This window comes from Thermobia domestica, chromosome 7 (genome assembly GCF_964235325.1).
Source record: "Thermobia domestica chromosome 7, izTheDome1.hap1.1, whole genome shotgun sequence".
NCBI classification, from domain to species: Eukaryota; Metazoa; Arthropoda; class Insecta; order Zygentoma; family Lepismatidae; genus Thermobia; species Thermobia domestica.
Genome location: NC_137460.1, coordinates 109,589,523 through 109,612,968, shown reverse-complemented (window position 1 = coordinate 109,612,968; position 23,446 = coordinate 109,589,523). Strand labels below are relative to the sequence as shown.

Below are 23,446 nucleotides of genomic sequence, written 5' to 3'. Positions count from 1 at the left end.
GCGAAAACAGAATTTTAAAATTCGAACCGGAAGTGCTCAAAAAAAATTCGCAAATTTCGACTTTTCAGATAAATTGACGTTCATTTGTTAATTTATGTACAAAAAGATACGCATGCGCAAACCAAACTATAATAAAATATAGTTTATTTATATCCCTATGTACATACCACAACAAGAATTATAACTCTACCTGTCTCCATAGCCGAATGGTGAGGCTCCAAAGTTGACCATTTTCCATGTCTTCTACAATTCATAAATTGTACTCTCCGTCTTTGATGGCCCATTACTTGGCGGGAAAATTTTTTTCGACAAAACAAAAAAATATGGGTCTCTTAAAAACATGTCTAGTTGCTATAAAAAAAGTTTCAACAATATCTGAGATGGTGATGGTACAATTTTATATTTTTTTGCCTGAGTTGAAATGGAAGGCACCAATAATAGACTTTCAGATGCTGGTACGTTTGTTCCATTGTAGCCAATAAGAGAAAAAATGGGAATTTTTTTTTTTTTTTCAAATTTTTCACCTAAAATCGAGAATTAAAATTTTCTGTGACTGAAAATACTACTACTAGATAGATGCAAACCATCTTAAAATAAACTTTTGTACATCACTAATATATCCTAGAAGTATCATATTGATATCTATGAAACGAATCTTGTAATTAAAAAAAAATTATGGTAAACAAAAAAGTAAAGAAAATCAATGATTAGAACCTAAATTTGAACTTTTCGAGAGCTCCCTTATTACTCAATTATTACTCAATTGTAATAGTCTGTACTTGATTTTGTTCAGTAAGGACTGATGTTCAATTAGCGTAAGTTGGCTTGAGTTCGTATGTATAAATACGGTGTAAATTTCGAAAATTTTGAAATTTTGAATCAAAAATAGGGAAATAATAATTTTCCTAGTTGTTAACACTATTTGTGGGTGGTTCAAAATGATCCCAAAAAATTAGGTATCCATATGAGGTATATACCTGACGACTCGTAAGTAAATCTTTCTAAAACCAAGAAGTTATAATGAAAAGACTTTTAAAAAATCGAATATTTCCCATTTTTTGATATTCAGGCTCAAATTGGGAAGGGAATTGATAAACTTTGGTCCAACCATACTTGGCATAGAAAAAAGCTTCCCAGGATCTTAATTAGTGTTCACACAGCTGAGAATTAAATGCATGACTCATCCGTGTTGGCCACTTTCGGAAGTCGTATTGAAAGAGTTAGATTTTAAAAGCAGGCCTTTCTAGGAAAGAGAAATGAAAAAAGTTTGAGTTTGGGTGTAGTGTGGTTACATACAACACATGGTTTTATACTGTTTTGCAATTATGTGAAACCTGCTTCGCGTGCTAACATTTCTGCAAATTATTTATGTGAAGCTCTAATTAACATGGACATTCCTTTGTGGAAGTTAGAAAAAATGTTTTCTTTAGAAACTTTCGGTAAACTTTCTCGAGAAATAGACAAAGCAAAAATCCAAATGAATCATCTTTGAGAACGACTTACATTGACAGTGCGTAGAACAGAACTATATCCGTAAAAATGTTGGTAACAAAAATATATAGATTTCAATTGATGAAACCTGCGATATCTTAGGGCGTTCCATTGTCAATGTTGTAATGGAACTTTGGAAAGGAAAGAAGGCACATAAAGGTTTATGATTGCATCTGAAGTTAGAAGAAGTAAATGGTAATGGCAGTTGTACAGCTTTTTACAAAATTGTTGAATATTGTATTGATAAAATGCATAAAACATGATATGATTCTTTTTGTCACAGATAAAAGCTGCATACATGAAAAGTGCAGGAAAGATCTTGTGTCTATTCCCAGATATGCTGCATATCACCCGTCTGGCACACACATTACCTAGAATTGCAGAGGAAGTACATTCTCATTTTCCCGACGTTGATCTCATATCAAATGTGAAAAAGATATTTCTAAAAGCTCCCTCTGTAACCTGTGATTTCGTGCGTTAGCTCCTAAACTTCCGCTCCCACTACAGTCAGTTTGAGATGTGTACCTAGATTACAGCTGTTCTCTGTTATGCTAAAAACTTCGAATCCATCAAAAGAACCATTGATCGTTTTGATGAGGATGATGTCTTCAATTAAGATTGCTTCAAGTTTACTTCAGAAGAATACCTTGAAAAAGAATTTCAATGCAATCTATTTTGCAAAGTGCCAAATGCTATTACCAATCTTGCACAAAAAAAAAAAAAAAGTTTATCTAGTTGTGTGGAAACCTTCAATGATGGTGTCAATCATCTAAGTGTTATTGATGGTGACAAAGGCGCGCACATTCTGCAAAAATGTGAACCTGTTATTATAAGTGCTGCCGAAAATATGATTGTGTTATAAGTGCTAATCCAGATTTCTAAAAATTGAAGAACATTGATAGTGTTCTGGAAAGCGATGCGATGTGGCTGTTGACAGTGACATAAATCCTTCCCAAATCACTTGTTTCCAGTATGCTCCAGTGATATCTGTAGATGTGAAAAGACAAAGACAATGTCCACATCTAAAACGAATTCTTTGTAACAGAAGACAAAGTCTTTAGTTGGAAAATTTTAAGGAGTTGTTGAAAATTTCAGGGTACAAAAATGTGAAATAAATTTCTTCAGTGAAAATAAACTGCTAGTGTAGTTTTTTTTTTTTTTTAAAAAAAAAAAGCTTATTAGTATTTCTTGTGCTTTGAATGTTTTCTAAACTGCTAATGGAACTGCGTATGAACAAAGTGAGGTAGTTTCTTTGCGTTTATCATTTTGTTTTATTGTTACTACTGAAGAATAATGAATAGATGGTTAGGTGTCGTTCCTTAGGCTGCTATACACTGTTAAATAAATCCTAGGAAATATCTTAGGATTTATCTTTGGAAAAATGTTACGACATATCTCGAAGAAAATCCTACCATTTTGTGCTGTACACGTGAAGATTTTTCCTATCTGACCTGATTATGTGTTTGAGAAGTTCAACGTGCATTTCTCATGAAATATTAAACTCAAGGGTGCAGCGTCCACATATTTGGATTTCTTATGAAATGTTCTTTGAAAATTATGTTACACATCACAAATTTGCGAAATCTAAAATAGGATAGCTTCAGGATAACTACGCCCATGTTCGTCAATTTTTAAATTGCATACCTCAATTTATATATATATATATATATATATATATATATATATATATATATATATATATATATATATATATATATATATATATATATATATAGCATACTTTCTCTAACCGGATGTCGCTTAAATCGAAATATTACGAATTTACTTTCCGAAATAGAGCGTGCTCTAAAGAAGATAAATTTCATAGGTTCGTTCAGAACATAGGAAATGACATACGATCTGATGCTATATACGCGGAGATTTTGACTCGAGGAAAAATCGTGTAAGAGTTTTCCTAGGATCTATCCTACAGTGTATAGCAGGCCATACGGGTTGCGCAATTTGGAAAATTCCAGAAATTTTAAATTTAAATACTAACTGCAAAATGAAACCTATAAAGATCCATATCTTTTATTCGATTAGTACACCAATTAGAGGTTATTATGGTTTTTAAATATTCTTAGTACCCATTTTGTTCGCAAAAGCCGTTGTTTGTTTTCTCTGCCAAAGGTTTTCTTTCTTTTTTATTTTCTTTCTTGTTTTGTTTTGTTTTGTTTCGCTAAAAGGCTTCGTTGTTTATTTTATTGTACCATTTTAACTGTGATTTTTGGATTTTTATTTCGCAATTTTGCCAGGAATTTTGGGCTTTTTATTTTGCCATTGATTCTGGACTCTAGTTCTTATCATCGTTACTTGTAGTATGATTAATATGAAGTTGGACATTGAAATACAGATAATTGATACATGTAGTTGGCAACTGATTTATAGACAATTTGGATTTTTTTTTCTTTTGCTAGATAATCTAAAGATTCTTGTCTGCAAACTATATTTGATACTAAAATAAATACCGATATTCAATTAAATATTATACAACAAAACATATAGTACAGATGGATTCATTAGGTCATTGTCCAGTTCATTCTCGAAAAATGATGATTTCTTAAATAATAATTTTCTTGTTCACCTCAACCATAGGTTGGTGAACAACATCGAAATTCTAAAACTTTTCTCTCTCTAGGGAGAGCTGTTTTATATTTTGATAAGGCCTCTTCTTCGTAACTACATCTAAATATTCTATCCGTGGTCTTCGTCTTCCTAGTTTTCCTTCTGCCTTTCCCTCTATCAGCACGGTGATCTAATCGAAGTGCCGAATAAGATAGACAAGCAAGCATGCTGTTTCTTGTTTTTCCTATTGTCTTCATGATTTGTCGTCCTTCATTAGCTTCCTTTATACGTCTTAAATTCTTTTCCTTTTGGTCCATGATATGCGCAGCATTCTGCGCCAACACCACATTTCAAATGCTTCCAGCTTGGATATTTCAGCTTTTGTCAGTGTCTACGTCTCTGATCCGTAAAGCGCCACGCTCCATACCAGGGTCTTAATAAATCGTTTACGAACGTTGAATGACACATTTCTTTATGTTAGCCGTCCTCTTTCCCTATTGAATGCTTGTTTAGCCTGTGCTATTCTGGAACTTATTATGTCTTTTTCATTTTATCCGTCCGAGGATATTAGACTTCCCAAATAGGGGAATTTGTTAACGTCTTCGATATTCTCTCCATCTAGCCATACGTTTGATCTTCCTGTCCTGCTCTTGTGCACTTTATCACTAATTAAAAAACATTAATATTATTTACGTTACCAAGAGAATATCCTGCAGTATTCAGTTCCTTTCATCATTCTGCACCTGAAGTTGCCTCTCTATCAAATCTTTTGTTCTCAGATGGGTAATGTCTTTATATATATATATATAATATAGTATATTTTCAGATTCGTTTCGTTACTTGTTCGATTCCCGGTGGGAGCTCATGCAGGTTCGGATTCCACATTAATAAATAGGTCCCGTCTCATGTAGCTTCACTGTTGAAAGGGACGTTAAACTCAAAATCAACATCTTTCCGTTACTTGTTTTGAAAAATTTAGACACAGAAGTCAAAAAAGGAACTTCTCAAAAAGTAAGCAGACTTTCGTCTGTTAAAATTAGCAGGGTTGGCTGGTTTAAACCTAAAAACAAAAAAGTGTTCGTAAAAGTGTAAGCGTTTGTAAAATCTTGATGAACACACATTTGTGGGTTATCACGTTTCACTTCCGTATATTATTCGTATTATATTCAGACCTAAATTCCCCATTCACTACTCAAAAAGATTATACTACATAAGCAACTTTTTTTTATAAGTTTATAAATGTTATTTTGTGATTTTTTGTAGTTGTTATTATTGTTATGTAATTGCAATCGAAGAAAAATTCTAAATATTGTTCAATGTTTACTATTGATAAAATACATCGAAAATGCCGTACTTTGTATGTGTGTGTGTGTGTGGGGAGGGATTATACAGACCCCACGAGAGGCATTTAGTGAAATAAGTATCTTTGGTATTTATTTATGTATAAATGAGTCTGAGCCAAAGTGGACTCAAATAATTCGTATCTTTATTCACTTTTCTTATTGATATGCAGATTAAGTCGGTGTATTTCTTTAATTTGGATCAATAAAAGTCGTTGTTAACTAAATTGAACTAAATTAGTTCTTCTGTACTCCGTAGTACTTTGAAATTGTTCATATGTAATTCAGTGTAATGGTTTCACTTGTGCAACTGTTTATCTTTTTGTCCTTCTGAAATGACTCTTGACAGGTATATAAAGAAGCATGTAAAGATCAGTACAACGTATCTTTTTATCAGGATTCCTTCGTGAGTGAGTCGGCAGACGTATCGCATTTGTGGCCAATTAGTCCTGGTTCCGAGTTCAAATGGAGGACAGTTTCTCTCGGATGTAACTCGAGAAGCGGTTTTTATTCCGCTTTAAGCTTATGTGACCCCTTCCAGCATAACCCGGTTGTTGCATAATAACATCAAGGCGAAACAAACTTATTTCTGTTCATATATGATATGAATATATAGAGCAAATTATTTAAACCATAAAAATCTGGTTTAAACCCAAAAAACCGTTGTTTTTTTTTTTAATAAAAACTACGGTTTTTGCCAACCCTGAAAATTAGTGATGATTAAGTCAATTATGAATGCTTGATTTGCTCAATCTGCATTGCTACTAGTTATTTTATTGACAAAGGGGAATATGATAAACGGAAACTCACTTCTAACTTTACTTTTTTGTATGTGTACGTAATTTTATGGTCAAAAATACAGAATCTCAAATATTCCAGTGAGTTCTCAACGGCTCATCATAATTAATCATTTTATGTTATTTAATTACAGATGCAAAGCGCCTCATTGGTCGAAGATATAATGATCCAACTGTTCAAGAAGACATGAAACATTGGCCATTTGAAGTCATTCAAGATGGCGAAAAACCAAAAATTAAAGTTGAGTATAGAGGCGAAACAAAGACATTCTATCCAGAACAAATAAGTGCCATGGTTCTTGAGAAAATGAAGGAAACTGCGGAGATCTACCTCGGCGGTACAGTGACTGATGCAGTGATAACTGTTCCTGCTTACTTTAATGATGCTCAGCGGAGTGCCACCAAAACAGCAGCAAAAATTTGTGGATTGAATGTTCTTCAGATCATCAATGAGCCAACGGCTGCCGCTATTGCCTATGGATTCGACAAGAAGGTACAGTATACATTTCAGATCTGTTATTGTTCTTAATGCATTCATAATTTAAAATTGCTAGTTAAAGATGATGACTTCAAAATTATATCAGAGAGTTTCAAATTGTTCAGCTTGGATTCTGCTGTTGTATGGTCTAGACGTTGAGTTGTAGGGATGCTTACACAAAACATCAAAAATGGCTTTCTATTCATCATACTGTGTGAACGAGTTTTAGGTTAGGTTTATTAATAATAAAATACTTCGGTTAATTAGTTGGATATAGAATATTGATGTTTAAGTGTGTGGGGTAGGCATCACGGAGAACTTGTCTTTAGATTTTGCAAATGGTTTAAATTTATCTTTAAATAGGGTAGAGTATCCGTACTAAAGGATTACGAATATCTCAGTTTTCAACAAGACTTCAATAAAAAATTAATTCAGATAGATTTACGAATATATATCATTATTTTACAACCAAATTTGTGTAGAATTATCCGATAGCAATGTAAACTTGCACCTGTGAGGAATTGTTATGATGAATATTTTTAACAAAGAATTAGTTGAAAATGCATTACCTCAGCTATAAATGGGGAAGGCAACTCTATATGATCCACTTAGGAACTGGCTATAAACAGTTGAAATTATAGCTGTCACGATGCGTAGAAGTAGCGGTTCATGTACACATATAGGAATGCTGTATGAAAATTGGCTGGATTAATACATGTCCAAAAAAATGTTGAATGGTAAATTGCATGCTTAGGTGGAGTGATCCAGTTAACATTACTGGATAGCATGTTCCATAATTAAGATAGAAAAAAGGAGACTTAAGTTTTGCGCATGTGGGTTAGTATAGGAAATTTGTGCTTGTATATGTTTGACACATTTGGTGTATCGGCTGTGTGTAACAATAATGTAAACGAGATACGCTTACTTGTAAACGAGATACGCTTACTTATAGAATACACGTGCCGGAACAACATATTAAGAAAGTTCGGTACTTTTGTTTGTTTGTTTGTTTAGATCAGCAAGAACTGATCTTGTTTATGTCCTGTAAAATTCTATTCTGATGCTTACTTTTCTGTTATTATTTCAGCAACCATTCTTGTTGCTATTAATCTTCTAGATACTACTAATTGAAGAACACTGGTTTCTAAAGATTTTTACTAATGATTTTCCAAGAAATCACATACATCAGTCATAGTTTAAAACTGTAGGTTCTCACCTACACATACTAGCTCAAAACTTGAAGATGAGTTGAGGTGATTTGGAGTTTAACGTCCCTTTCAGCAGCGAGGCCATATGAGACAGGAGCTACTGATTAACGTGGAATCCGAACCACATGATCTCCCGCCGGGAATGGAACCCGGATCTCACACACCACAGGCACACAGTAGGAGTTCACACGCACGTACGCTAACCACTTAGCCACGGAAGAGCCCAAAACTTGAAGATGATGAAGGTAAAAGTGATACATAAACAATGTAAGACGTAAGTGCAGTGAAACTTCCCTACCGTGTGCCTGTGGTGTGTGAGATCCGGGTTCCATTCCCGGCGGGAGCTCATGTGATTCGGATTCCACGTTAATCAGTAGCTCCTGTTTCATATAGCCTCTCGCATACGGACTTTTTTCTCGGAAATATATTGGTATTTTTAAGGGAGAGAACTCTTCCTTTTACGGACACGGATAATTTTCTTTCGTCACGAATGTTTTAGTACATAACGGACAGGAATATTTGTTTGTTGGTATGTATTTAACACATATAGACAGAAAATTCTTTGTCCAAAATGTCTTTGTCGTAAGTCAAGTCACCTAATGAACCACTACACGCAACAGCTGAAAGTTAAACTTCAAATATTTCTTTTCTTTCTCCACAATAAATATGAGTAAAAACAATTGTGAAGAGCCAGTCATATGGCCAAGCATTCAGGGCCGGCGAGAGCGGTCGCGGGCCCCGGGGCTGAGCAATCCCGGGCCCCTTACATGTTTCCTTATGACTTTTTACGTACTTACCACTTAGGACGGAGGCAAACTAAAATGAACATTAAGGCTTATTTTGAACTCTTTATTAGACCATTAATGCGTTTAATTTACATGTTAAACAGTATTGCTATATATATAGATAAGTGAATAATAAGAACTCTGAACCTAGCCTATGTTCACTGTTCGCTGAAAAAAAAAACTTCATTAATTCACTATTTATGATTTTGTTTAGACCCTATACTTGTTGGTTCTAAGATTTTTGAAGGCTTCAAAACTAAAATGAATAAAAAAAATTATATATTTAAATACAATGGTATCAAAATATAGAAAAAAAAGTAACTTATCTATTTGTAATAGCAAAAGTTCTCCCCTAATGCTCAATCAAATGCTCAAAACAAACTAATTTGTGAAGGAAATACAAAAAGAAAGTATTAAATAGTTAATAAAAGTTGAGAAAGTAAATGTTCTCAACCATCCAACCTGTACTATGCATATCTTTGCACAAATTGTTGCTATAAATAATTATATAGAAGTAAGCTATGCAGTTAGTTTTCCTTAACTAGAGACATGAGGAATTAGGCCTAATTTAGTTACTTCAATGAAATATTGCTTAAATTAACTATAGTGTGATTAATAATGTGATATTAATAGTAATTATCTGTAGGAGAAATTTATTATACGTATTACTACTAGACAACTGTTACAGTTACAATGTATCCTTTTCTACGTATAGTTACAACAAAATTCCCTTTCTGGCTTTTTTTCAGGGTGAATTCATCAATGATAGCGTCCAGTTTGGTACACTTGATAAGTTCTGTCCCCATTGCCAACAAGCCTAAGCTTGATAATCTGTCTTGACACATTGTAGAGAGTAAAACATTTTTACTCTATTGAACAGAGAGAAAGAGCGCTCTGCACTAGCAACGGTAGCAGGGATTGTTGCGAATATACGAAGGGCCACTGTCAGATTTGGAAATAAAGTTTCTAGATTCAAATTTTTGGTGTTATTTAGGAGATCCCATGGTGAAAGAGTTTTCTCACCAAAATTGGCCCAATATATCAATTTCAGGCTATGCAGTTCATCAGAAAGATCATCTAAATCTTTTGGGTATCGCTGGACTAGTGCAGCTGCTTATTCTTGGATCTGGTCACCTGTAATTTCTTTGCAAGACCACAGTACAGAAAACTTGTTACACAAAGAGCGCACTGATTGGAAGCGAACTGAGTAAAAATATACAACATTTAGTAATTCTTTGTCCTCGGCCGCCGGGCCCCCTTTGGGGCCTCGGGCCCCAGGGCTCTGGCCCCTCCTTCCCTCCCCTCTCGCCGGCCCTGCAAGCATTCTTACGACAAATTAACTCCTCTTTCACTTGGGGCTTGCATCTTTCCCTATTCCTTCGAAGAATAAACGAACAAATGTTATTTTCAAAAAAAAAAAAAAAAAAATCAACAAAGACTGTTTCTCCTCTTAAACTGTTTCGAACATCTCCTCAGTAGTTCGAACACTGAACATAGTATTTCGGTATTATCTATATCTACATTTATATCTAATATACAAATTACTGCAAACTTCATACGATTACTGCACGAGCTGTGAGTATTCTATATTTGTGTAACCTCTCTTTTTACGGACATGTCCCATCGGTGTCCGCTATTCAGAGGTTCCACTGTATTTAAATGCACACTATTTACAATTTGAAATCCTAGATGTTGTGATGAACGTTGTCAAGTCTTCGTTTCACTTCACTTGTTAATTTCACAGACAAACTACTTCAACATGCAACCAATTGACGTGAATTAATTACCAATTTAATTTTTAATATTACTGGGACGCGTCCAGTGAAGCTGCTTTGTATATTTGTCCCATTTTTTGTAAGAGATTGCACTCATCTAAATTTAACATTGGATGTTTAATCTTAGTGTAATACAATTCAAACATTTCCTTCTGCTCTTTTGATGACGTTCCTAGTAATTTCAATCTCATTTTAAGAAATGGTAGGGAAGTAAAGAAACGTGAAAGTAATCGTTGTAATAGCAGGAAAGTAATAAGAGTAGGAAAGTAATTGTCAAACTAGCAAGAAAGTAATCATCAGAATAGCAGAAAAGTAATCACTAGAATATTAATCCCAAGGGATATATATATAAAAAAAAGTGTACTTGCATGATTTACGTATATGTGTACACATAATTTTATAGTTCATATATCACTTATTTAAAAAAAAAATGTCTTCAATGGAGCTTAAACATAAGGAGAAATATTGAATGTGTTCGTATCTCCCTTTCTGTAGTACGATCAGAAATGTACGTACGTAATCGTGGAGGATAGGCGATCCAAATTATATAACAGAAGATTAAAGTTGCATAATACTTTGTGATATTAGAATTAAAATAAATAGATGTAGTAAGAAAATAAACAAATAAATACCGAAGTAAATAAATAAGAGTGCGAATTTTCACTACAGAGTAACATTATGAATTAAGTACGAGAATCCATTTGACTAATAAAGACCTACCAGAAAAGTATGTTACAATGCTCTTTTATCCAGTACAAATATGAGAATCTCGGGAGAGGTTCTGACTGCGATATATCCCTGCGTAGGTCTTACTTATTGTACAATGTTAGCGTTAAATGGAGAAAATTTTGACAAAAGATGATATACACCAATCTATAGATCTTATCGAGCTCAACAAAATATCATCATCATTATTATCATAGATATTCCGTCATTAACGGTAGGTCACTTCCCTCAACTGAGAAGTTTTCAAGCTCCACGATCTTCCGCTAGCATCTTCGTCTTCATGTATGATCTTTCTGTTTTTATATTGTACATTAATTGTACCCTCCTTCGCCCCCTCCATCTCTTTCCTGCCACTATACTCTCTAGCATGTCCGTCATAATACAGTTCCTTCTTAACTAATATTCTAACCAGTTCTCTTCCTCTTCTTCATAACATCCAAAACTGTTCTTTTCTGCCCCACTATTTCTAACACCTTCTTATCCGTTTTCCACTCGACCCAACTGATTCTTTCCATTCTTCACCACACCCACATTTCGAAGGCGTCAGTCATGTTTCGTAATTTTTTGGTAATGTCCATGTTTCTGCCCCATACAGTATAATACTTCACATTCACACGAAGCATTTTATTAGTCTTTTTCTCAACTCTTTATTCAGGACCCCACAAAACAGACTTTTCCACCTCCTAAAGTCTTTCGACATTTCTATTCAAGCTTTTATTTCACGTTCGCACTTCATATCATCACTAATAACACGAAATGACATGAGTGAATGCAAATCCTCATGCTTAGTTTTCAACAAAATCAACATTTTTGTTTCCTAAATTTTAAATTTATGCTTTATAATAACCGTTCAGTTAAATGTGACCTGTGTACTGTACCTGTATACCCTCATCAAGCTTCACTATGACATTAGAAGATGAAAGTATTAGTGATGATTTCTCTGGGTTACCGGTAAACAAATAATTAAAGCATAACTTATTAAGGAAATTCCTCAAAATACAACTTAAAACATCCATTCTTGCTTTCACGATGTCTTCTATGCTTCAGTCCAAAACAGAATGCACCAACACATTCTAGTAAATAATATAATAATAATAATAATAATAATAATAATAATAAATCAATCAAGTGTATCTCGACAAAATAGCAAGCAACCATCTTATACGTATCAGTTCACGTGTTGCGGAAGAGCATTGAGGAAATACAACATATCCTAAATAGGAGGCAAGTTGACCGTTAAGTATCTGCGAGAACCTCCAAGCTTTCTTCTTGATCATACAGAGGTAGAAGCTTCCTTTCCTGCAATGGGGAAGTTGTTTTGGTGGTCGCCTGGAAAACATTTGGGGCCTCATTCCGTAACTGTTCGAATGAACGTAACGATGTAGATTTTTTTTTTTGTTTCCATCAACACAAAATTAATTGTATTTAGTATATTATATCATATTCAGTAATTAAAATTTCTCCATTCCTGTTCTCAAAAATATAAATGAAAGAATGTAATAGTTAAACTGCAATATTTTGCGTTTTCTGCGTTGTTTTCATACCACTTTGGTTCCTTTCTGGATATTACCCTCCAAAATAGAACAGACGAAGTGCAAGAGGGTGAAACGAAACAAACGATTGATTGATTTGTATTTACGTCCTGCATCAGCAACGATGGTATATGAGACGATTCAGGAATTCAAACTATCATTCTACTTACAGGATCTTGTAATTCCTGAACTTTCTTTAAACTTCCAAGCTTTCAACTTTTCCCTGGAGTCTTGGTCACAGAGGTTATAAATAGGAAGGAAAAGAATAGAAACATCAACGAGTAAAAATGGAACGGACTTTCTAAGCGAAAAGCTATGTTGTATGGAAAGAGGTCAAGTACGTCAGTAATCAACAAGACTAAATTATAGAGGAGTCGATTTGTGTGTGTGTCTTGTTCCTTGTTGGAAGGTTGCCAACTCATGTTACTATTTTTTATTGTTATGCCATTGCTGTGAAAATTTTGGGATTATCGCCTCCCATTCGTCACTCCCCATATTTTAGTCTGGAGATTACTGACGTACTTGACGACAGGTTTCCATACAACACAGCTTCTTTTCCGTGGTAAGTCCGTTCCATTTTATTCCTTGATGTTTCTATTCTTTTGCTTACTGTTTTTAACCTCGGTGACCAAGATTCCAGGCAAGAGTTGAAAGCTTGGAAGTTTAAAGAAAATTCAGGAATTGCAGAAACTTGTAAGTAGAATTTCTGAGCGTGGTTTTGCATTGTCTGTATTCTGATGTTATTCAGAAGACGAGAGAAAAATAAGTTTTAAAGTATCCAAGGTTTATCTAGAGAGAATGTTACGCGAAGAACCTTGCAAAAAAAAAAAAAAAAAAAAAAATCTCAAATTCACATTGTGTAGAACTCAAGTCAGTTTAAAAGTTTTTTAAAAATTATTATTATTATTAATCCAGATTTATCCGTTCGGAATTTATTTCCGGAGTTCTTCGGCTTTGATAACTTCAGGTAAAATTTATAACTTATAGTAAAAATACGATTTTTGCGAAGACAGTATTTATGGATGCTTATAAGATATCAAAATGTAACATGTAAACTATCGAGAAATGCTGCTGTATCATAAAAGATTTTATCCTTTATAAGCAGGGGTAAACACGTTCAGATTTTTTCAGGATACGCCACTGGACAGTATACATGATGGTTAATGAGATATAGCCCAAAATTATTATTTAACTCTTAAATACCAATCGATGCAATTAACTACCACACTTTAATTTTTTTCTTTCTTTAATTTTTTTCTTTAGTATAATATTGTCAGAAGAAAGACATATAGCAATTGATAAATTGTATCAAGCTCAGCAAAGTGAGATGCTTGTCGGCAAAGTTTCGTGCGTAGTTTTCGTGAAAATAAAATAAAAAAAAGTAATTGATGTAGCGCTAAAACGTATGTCGTTCGTTGCTAATCATAACTAATACTGTAACATATTTTTTGTATATTTACGTACTGAATATGTAAATAAAAAAAAATTAAGTAGCAGATTACATCTATAGTTGTTTTTCTTCTAATGGTGACAAGATAACATCTATTGTTGTTTCTCTTCTAACGATGACAGATTGCATCTATTGTTGTTTCTTTTCTAACGGTGACAGATTGCATCTATTGTTTCTTTTCTAACGATAACAGATTGCATCCATTGTTGTTTCTCTTCTAACGGTGACAGATTGCATCTATTGTTGTTTCTTTTCTAACGGTGACAGATTGCATCTATTGTTGTTTCTTTTCTAACGGTGACAGATTACATCTATAGTTGTTTCTCTTCTAACGGTGACAGATTACATCTATTGTTGTTTCTTTTCTAACGGTGACAGATTGCATCTATTGTTGTTTCTTTTCTAACGGTGACAGATTGCATCTATTGTTATTTCTTTTCTAACAATAACAGATTGCATCTATTGTTGTTTCTCTTCTAACGGTGACAGATTACATCTATTATTGTTTCTCCTCTAACGTTGAAAGATTACATCTATTGTTGTTTCTCTTCTAACGGTGACAGATTACATCTATAGTTGTTTCTCTTCTAACGGTGACAGATTACATCTATAGTTGTTTCTCTTTTAACGGTGACAGATTACATCTATTGTTTCTCTTCTAACGGTGACAGGTTACATCTATTGTTGTTTCTCTTCGAACGGTGACAGATTACAACACGATGACCTCAGAAATACGGAAGAAATTATATAACTAATGTAGTTTCCGATTCTGTAGATTTTTCCCCAATCAGATAACAATAGTCATCGCCAAATAACGATTTCAGATTAGCTAAGTAGCAACACTAACCTGTTACCTTTGCTCAGAATGCAAAGCGCGCAGAATAAATAATTGAGTAAAAGATATCAACTAACGTGAACAAATAAATAGTATTTTGTCCTAATTGTAACATTAAGAACATGATATTTTTAGCCATACTATGCTGTAAGACATTGTGGAAATGTGATTTTATTTATATATGCCCAAATAGAACGAAGAAAATTGAAGTTGCACTCTTGCATAATATGAAAATAATGAATAGTAGAAAAAAATTAGTGGACTTACCAACAAAATAAGTTTCTATATGCGCAGAAATGCATTTTTTTTTTAAATTAAAATATACGTTCAGGGTTAACAAGTTGACCTTATAAGAATGTATAAAACTGATGTAAACAGCATTTTCGCGTTGGAAGCTAGCTTTTGTATAGCAAATCGTTAGAGACTGGGAACAAGATACCAATTCGTGTTAGCATTCTGTTAGAAGGAAAAAGAGCGAATTAGGATAAATAGCAGGCATACACGTTGTATCCAGACATTACGTGACTAGCAGGCATACACGTTGTATCCAGACATTACGTGACTGTAGTTTTATTTTTTTTTATATTATTTGATTTCACACTGAAACTTTCGTAAGTAACACTCTTTCTAATTGTTCTTGTGTCCTCACATAATCAATAATCTTCAGCGAGGATTTTTATCAAAGATTTTAAGAACACAGAATCATCCGGAGACATTACTGAAATCATAGTATCACTTAGTACTATCCACAATTATTCCCTTATAGGACAACTAGAAGAAATGATCCTTACGAAAGTTTCAGCGTGAACCGAAATAATTTATATAAAATAAAACTACAATTATTATCTGGATAAAAGGAGAGTACCTGCAATGTATTTGAGATGTATCCTGTAGCATTTGTTACGAAATATCTAATGAGTTTCATTTAGAACTGGCGCGAAATAGTATGAAAGACGTAATTTTCAAAATTAAGATAGTTAATATGATATTCACAAGAAAAGTATACTGTGAGACATTAACTGAAATTTCACACAGTATTTTGAATTAAATCAATATGGTTGTTATATATACATTGGTGGAGGAATTAACATCAAAATACCAAAACACGAAATTCAACACAGACTATGAATACATTAGTAATATTTAAAAATTAATTATACAGTAACCTGTACCCTAAAGCTAGCAACGCTTGATTTCGTCGTGTAACTTCTATGTTCAAAATGTCTCAAACGGTCATCATAGAAATTGGCATAAATTAGTTTTTGGTGCAAGAAATGATATAATGGGATTTCAACTTTTGGGATACACATTTAGTAATACCATAGAAGAAAAAACTGATTTCTCTTCTTCTTAATATTACCTATGGTGCCTTCCATTTCAACTCAGGCAAAAAAATATAAAATTGTACCATCACCATCTCAGATATTGTTGAAACTTTTTTTATAGCAACTAGACATGTTTTTAAGAGACCCATATTTTTTTGTTTTGTCGAAAAAAATTTTCCCGCCAAGTAATGGGCCACCAAAGACGGGGAGTACAATTTATGAATTGTAGAAGACATGGAAAATGGTCAACTTCGGAGCCTCACCATTCGGCTATGGAGACAGGTAGAGTTATAATTCTTGTTGTGGTATGTACATAGGGATATAAATAAACTATATTTTATCATAGTTTGGTTTGCGCATGCGTATCTTTTTGTACATAAATTAACAAATGAACGTCAATTTATCTGAAAAGTCGAAGTTTGCGAATTTTTTTCGAGCACTTACGGTTCGAATTTTAAAATTCTGTTTTCACGGTTGGTAAGACCTAGTTACCCGCTTTCCGAAACAAATTTTGTATCGCTTCTGTGTGCAACCGTTTTGTCGCAAAACATTCGAGAAATTGTAAAATTTTCAAAAATCGCCATTTTTGGGCGCCATTTTCTCGAAAACACCATCTTTTAAAATTCTGAAATTTTGTGAGATGGTTCAACTTTACATGAATAATAAACACACCAAATTCCATTCTCGACCAATGCTTCATGAATTAACTGCAGCCTTTTAAAGTTAGCGTAGTTTCGTTAACTTTGATGTCACAGTTAGCAACACTGTGAACAATAAACGTGCAATGATTTGATGATGATTGTGATTCACATTCATTAAATGAAGAATAAAAGGTTTTCTTGGCTGTTTTTTTTTATTATTTTGATCAAAAAGGCTCTCTGAAATAGTAAAATGAGCCTCCCCCTACTCCTCCGTTTTCTTAAACCGAAATAATCTGAGATGGAAATTACGATTACGAAACATATAAATTTCAAGTTCACTTACTTAAAATGGTCTTCGGAAACAAAATTTCACTTTTTTTTTTTTTTACATGGACCAATCATTTGCTTCGTTTGTCTTCTTCGGTAATAGCATGTAACCGTGCAGGTGCTCCAATAGGTGTTGGTTCACTCACAAGTCATCCAGGAGTGGATCTAGTGGCACGATGCCCCGCACCCCCCCAGAAGAAGAAACTTTCTTATTTTATATATAAATAAAATCCATCCCAGAGTTTGGAGCTCTTAAAAGTAGCTCTAAGTAGCAGTATTACAACCCCCCCCCCAGAAGTCTGTCGTGGATCCGCCCCTGCGTAGCAAATTGTCGATAGTCAGAAAACACTTATTTTCACTTCTCTTATGCTCTTCTGGAAACCTGTATCCTGCTGAAGGTCCATGTAGAAGCATAAACAGCACTTAAACTTCAGATAATTCATGATTTATTCATATTTCTGCTACGCACCACTGGTTACCATACATATATGTATGTAACAAAAGTTCCTTTTTGCAGATTTCTTAAATCTACACTTTGAATTGCAGAAGTTCGAATTTGGGGGAAGCATGAAGTTAGTTCATGGTGACCCGTTACTGCCATAAAAACTTCGCAATTTTCCGAATCCCAAATATGACTTCGTTGAATACTAGTTACCGGTCGCATACTTTTCCCTTTTTTCTTCCGGAAGTCGTCGAATTCAGTTCCAGGCAACAAAACGAGAGTAATACCCGCAGTTTGTACTTGCACTATACTCACGAATTCTTCTGCGGTTTTAGTGGGGACGCGGTGGCTCAGTGGTAGAGCGTTCACTTCCGGTGCTTGGGGTCCCTCGTTCGATCCCAGCTCGCGCCGTGTGAGCTTTGTGGTGGACAAACACCGTGCTCGTGGGTTTTCTCGGGGTTATTCCGTTTCCTCCCACTTTCTGCATTCTATCATTTCATTCATTTCTCATAATCACCGTCTCCTTTAGCCTAACCGGCATAACCGTGGGACATGGTGAAACTTAAAGATTTTATTTCATTTTTTTTTCTTCTGTGGTTTTAATACTGTTTATCTGTTTTAGCCTAAGGTTATGCCGCGTTGCCACATTCTTTACACCCCCCCTTCCCCATACCGTCGCAGAGACCCTTACATGGTCGGTTTCACTGCTTTATCGGTCCTGTCTGCATCTCGAACATCTGAAAGCGATTTTTAAAGTGGGATACAGTACCATCAGAAATCACTGACACGGCTTGAGAAATTGTAGATACCTATTTTCACGTATTCAAACCTTTTTCTAAAAAATATTTTTTCGCTTTTCTTCGAGTATTTTTAGAATCTTGTCTATGACTATGAGTACATGAGCCGAATCGTGTGTTTTATCGCCGTTTATTACAACAAAACTGTCAGTTGTTTCATATTCCGGTGATATCTCTTGAATTTCACTTTGCAGAATAACAGTCCAGTTTTCAACGAAGTCCACATGAAGTAAAATAGAATTTGTATCTTGAAATTTTATACGGTGCTTTTCGGTAGCAATTAATTCTATTTGGATTTTCTTGATGTAGTCATGAATTACAATACTTACAGTTAAACCAGCAATTACGATACGAAAACAGAAAGTGGCACAGTTTTTTAACGAGATCATTATTCTCCCATACGGCATACGTAACACTTTCATTTTCATCAGGATCAATAACTAAAAGACTCCACACTTCTTCCTTCCACTCCAGGACATTCACCACATTCTTGAGGAAGACAGCTGTCATTTTCTACGGATTATACTACTGAAGGAAATAGGTCACTCATGACAGCTTCAATACAGGCTGCACCTTTGATTTGTAGCAACTCAGTAGCAGCTAACTTAAAATTTGCACAATACACACACCCACACTTTCCTCGCAGGTTTCGGACTGACCCACTTTAGTCGAATACTATAAAATTCCGAGTGACCCATTCTTATGTTGGGATTGTTCTGTTTAAAAAGTCAGTAAATTTCTTTAAAACGTAAGGAAACGTTTCGATTTTTTAAATATTTTGTCCTTTTTCGATCACTGTAATGACATCATACTCAATTGAGACTTTGTCTGGAGCATTCCAAATCATACTGAGGTAATAGTTTAGGCTTTTTATAGATCATCAGAATTTATTGGATGTCCATTACAAGTAAACTTAAAATTTGTGTTTTTCGTAATCGTAATGTCCACCTCAGATTACTTCAGTTTAAGAAAACGGAGGATTAGGGGGAGGCTCATTTTACTATTTCAGAGAGCCTTTTTGATCAAAATAATAATAATAAAAAAAAAACAGCCAAGAAAACCTTTTATTCTTCATTTAATGAATGTGAACCACAATCATCATCAAATCATTGCACGTTTATTGTTCCCAGTGTTGCTAACTGTGACATCAAAGTTAACGAAACTACGCTAACTTTAAAAGGCTGCAGTTAATTCATGAAGCATTGGTCGAGAATGGAGTTTGGTGTGTTTATTATTCATGTAAAGTTGAACCATCTCACAAAATTTCAGAATTTTAAAAAATGGTGTTTTCGAGAAAATGGCGCCCAAAAATGGTGATTTTTGAAAATTTTACAATTTCTCGAATTTTTTGCGACAAAACGGTTGCACACAGAAGCGATACAAAATTTGTTTCGGAAAGCGGGTAACTAGGTCTTACCAACCGTGAAAACAGAATTTTAAAATTCGAACCGTAAGTGCTCGAAAAAAATTCGCAAACTTCGACTTTTCAGATAAATTGACGTTCATTTGTTAATTTATGTACAAAAAGATACGCATGCGCAAACCAAACTATGATAAAATATAGTTTATTTATATCCCTATGTACATACCACAACAAGAATTATAACTCTACCTGTCTCCATAGCCGAATGGTGAGGCTCCGAAGTTGACCATTTTCCATGTCTTCTACAATTCATAAATTGTACTCCCCGTCTTTGGTGGCCCATTACTTGGCGGGAAAATTTTTTTCAACAAAACAAAAAAATATGGGTCTCTTAAAAACATGTCTAGTTGCTATAAAAAAAGTTTCAACAATATCTGAGATGGTGATGGTACATGCTCTGCCTGAATTGGAATGGAAGGCACCCTATATCATATTTATATATTGCGTATGCTGCTTTTTGTTGAAATCAACAGTAAATCACTATTACATGTCAGCATACATACATACAACAAAGTTAAACAACGTTATACGAAAAGAATTCAAGATATATTTGTACTGTTTCATGTAATAATCTTCTTCTTAATATAGTAAAATGGCTAAACAGATACGAACAGTCAGGAAGTTGACAAAGAAGCTATCCATAAGAATTCTGCTTTTATTCTATCACTTAATTTCTAAATTTGTAAATCAGTATAGCTGTTGATAGTATTGAAAAGTTCTATTTTTATATATTACTTAAATGATATCATAGAGTTCGTTTAATATTCTCAAAGTAACAATTGTGAATTCTAACTATAGATGTATGTATCGATCTTTTTTATCATTTGACGAATTTGTGCAATAAGTATGACTATAAATATGAAGTAAATAGAATTAAAAAAAAATGTTAAAAATGAAAAAATCATGAAAAAGTAATTTAAGTTATTCATTACTATATATAAAATTGGATAAAAAGGATTTTTTCTGTGCGGAAAATTGGTCTTTGAATACACATTTTTTTACAGATAAATATTTACCCAATTAATAATCTAATTAATAAATTAAGTGACGTTTCGATGTAAGTAAATATAATAATAATTGTTGATATTATCGGTATCATCATCTGAGAGCATCCATTATTTAGATCGAGTATTTAATTAATAAGATAATTTAGATCAGTCTATAAGTTGGATTATTTCCTTGTATGAACAAAACAAATTTGAAGTGTAGATTTTCTATATATTTGCTTCCGTAATAACCTTCATGTTCCTTTATGAAACAACTACATGAAAAATGCTTGTGAGCAAAGAATAATACAGTATAGAATATACGTAGATGATAGCGTTCAATGACGTTGCCGGAAATTTAAAATTAGAGAGAGAGAGAGAGAGAGAGTGAGAGAGTCTGAAGTTCCCGAAGAAATTTGATTTTGTCTGAAATGACTGTATTGTAATGAATATGTAACAAGTTTTTAAATAAACTTTTCGTTTTATCCGTGTAATAAGTGTGATATGTTAGGATAAGATACAGAACAACTACAGACCTCTGTCAAGATTTTCAATTCACATATTTGTTTTGAAATGAACAAAATTATTTACTGTGACGATAGGATAACACTTTCAAAATCAGCCAAATTCCCACATTTTGTGTGTAAATCGCTTATGTAACAATATAATTGATTAAAACTTTCTTGTTGGGAATTGGTGGAAGGGACTTCCACTTAATTTGCGGAGTCTTTAACTCTATCTTTAAGGGTAACAACGCCACGGAGTTCTGCGAGTATTGTTCAACTGTTACTAATTCATAGGAAACAAAATACTATCTTCCCTTCAGTCGTACATGATGTCTTTTATTTTGTGGCAAATGGAATTCTGATCTTACGCTTTTATATCTACAATCATACAATTTCAAAACTCACGTTCTGCTGTTGGCATTGTTCAGTTGAAGAATAGGTTTCGCCAGGTTTATTAGGGAGAGTATTTGTGTCAATTAGGAATGGTAGTCTTGCCGCGACAAGGTACTTCACTCGCTAGTTCACAGTTGAAAAATCTTCCCTTTTTCTGTCTTTTTCTTTTCTTTTCACTGCGTTTTAAGTCGTTATAAGATGACTTATATTCCATTTCTTCATTAGAAATTTTGTTCTAATATTCGAAGTTAGTAAAAACGAATTCGATCTTCGAAAAGAAGGTTTGAATGAACAACATATTTTAACTTATTATGCGGTAGTTCAGACAATACTTCTCATTGGTTTTGTTAATGTTTCTAAAGCGGAAGTTTGTATTGAAACCTATACTGTTTTATACAAAAATGGGCACACTTGAACCTAAAATTGTATTGTGTAATAGTTTACAACAATAGCTACATTTAATTATTACATGTTGATCGTGAGACTCACAACGATTAACTGCATTTCATTTAAATCGCGCACCTGATGAAGGTTAAACATTCTGTGTAAGCCAATAGTTGTTTTACGCATTTTGTAGGATTCACCCTACTTTACTGGTGAAAGGTAAGTTAAAGGCTTTGTTTAAATTCTAGTTAAATATGTAGAGGGCTATTAATCAGAAATTTATTTTCCGAAACACACTCATACAGTATAATTAGTTTTTAATGAATGATTTTCCACCTTTATTAACAACAATACGGTCAGGATGAACGAGTGAAGAAAATAAGCTTTTTAGCAATGTTCAGCTTACGTACTGAAAGTAGTTACCTCGTGGCTATGTGGATAGTGTATGTGCCTTTGGCATGGGAAACCTGGATTCGATTCCTGGGGAAGTTCATGTGATTCAGACCCCACGTTAAGTAGTAGGTCCACATCTCATATTGCCTCGCTACTGAAAACGCTAAAATCAAATTAACTACTGAAGAAGGATGGTTGCTCAAGACGGTAGAGAGCTCACTCGTTAAAATAGGTATTTTGATATTGGTTTCTCTGATCACTTTTACGTAGTCCGTAGCTTTGGAACTGTCAGTACATATCTTCAAGATATGTCTCTATATGAGATCCTTTCCTTTACAGTTACTTATTCTATCTTTTCACTCTCCACAGATACTCCCCTCACGCTTGTAATACAAGAAATATAACACTTATTATTTTCATACATTATAAAGTGGCAGGATTATACTTCACTCTGAAATACTTGCACTGAATGAAAATCAGTACCTTATCATAACATTTATTAGCTTAAATAGACTTATTGCTGAATTACATGGAAACGTCTATTCAACTTTGCTCACTTCAATATTATGTTCTGATATTTCAATATATTCTAGAAAAAAATTCAAGTTTAATAAATAAAAAGAAATACAGAAGTTACAAGTATGCGTATTAGAACTATATGATTTCAACCATTTTAATGATTTTATTACAAATATGGTATTTCAGTCATTTTTTACCATCTCATTACAAGCGCAATTTCGATTTCTTTAATTTTTTTTATTACAACTAAGCGAATGTGACCGTTCTCGTTATTACTTCCTCTTGTCTCTTTCATATTTAAATCAGTGTGCGGAATAGAAATGAATAG

At 33.7% G+C, this 23,446-nt stretch overlaps 1 protein-coding gene across 2 annotated transcripts in view; it reads left to right on the top strand.

Moving 5' to 3' along the window:
- LOC145690330 (heat shock cognate 71 kDa protein-like) overlaps positions 1 to 23,446 on the top strand; it is a 219,622-nt gene that overhangs the window by 39,991 nt on the left and 156,185 nt on the right. For both annotated transcript variants that reach the window (XM_081765115.1, XM_081765116.1), the window contains exon 3: positions 6,328 to 6,686. In XM_081765115.1, coding sequence (XP_081621241.1) covers positions 6,328 to 6,686 — 359 coding nt within the window. The remainder of the gene's footprint in view (positions 1 to 6,327; positions 6,687 to 23,446) is intronic.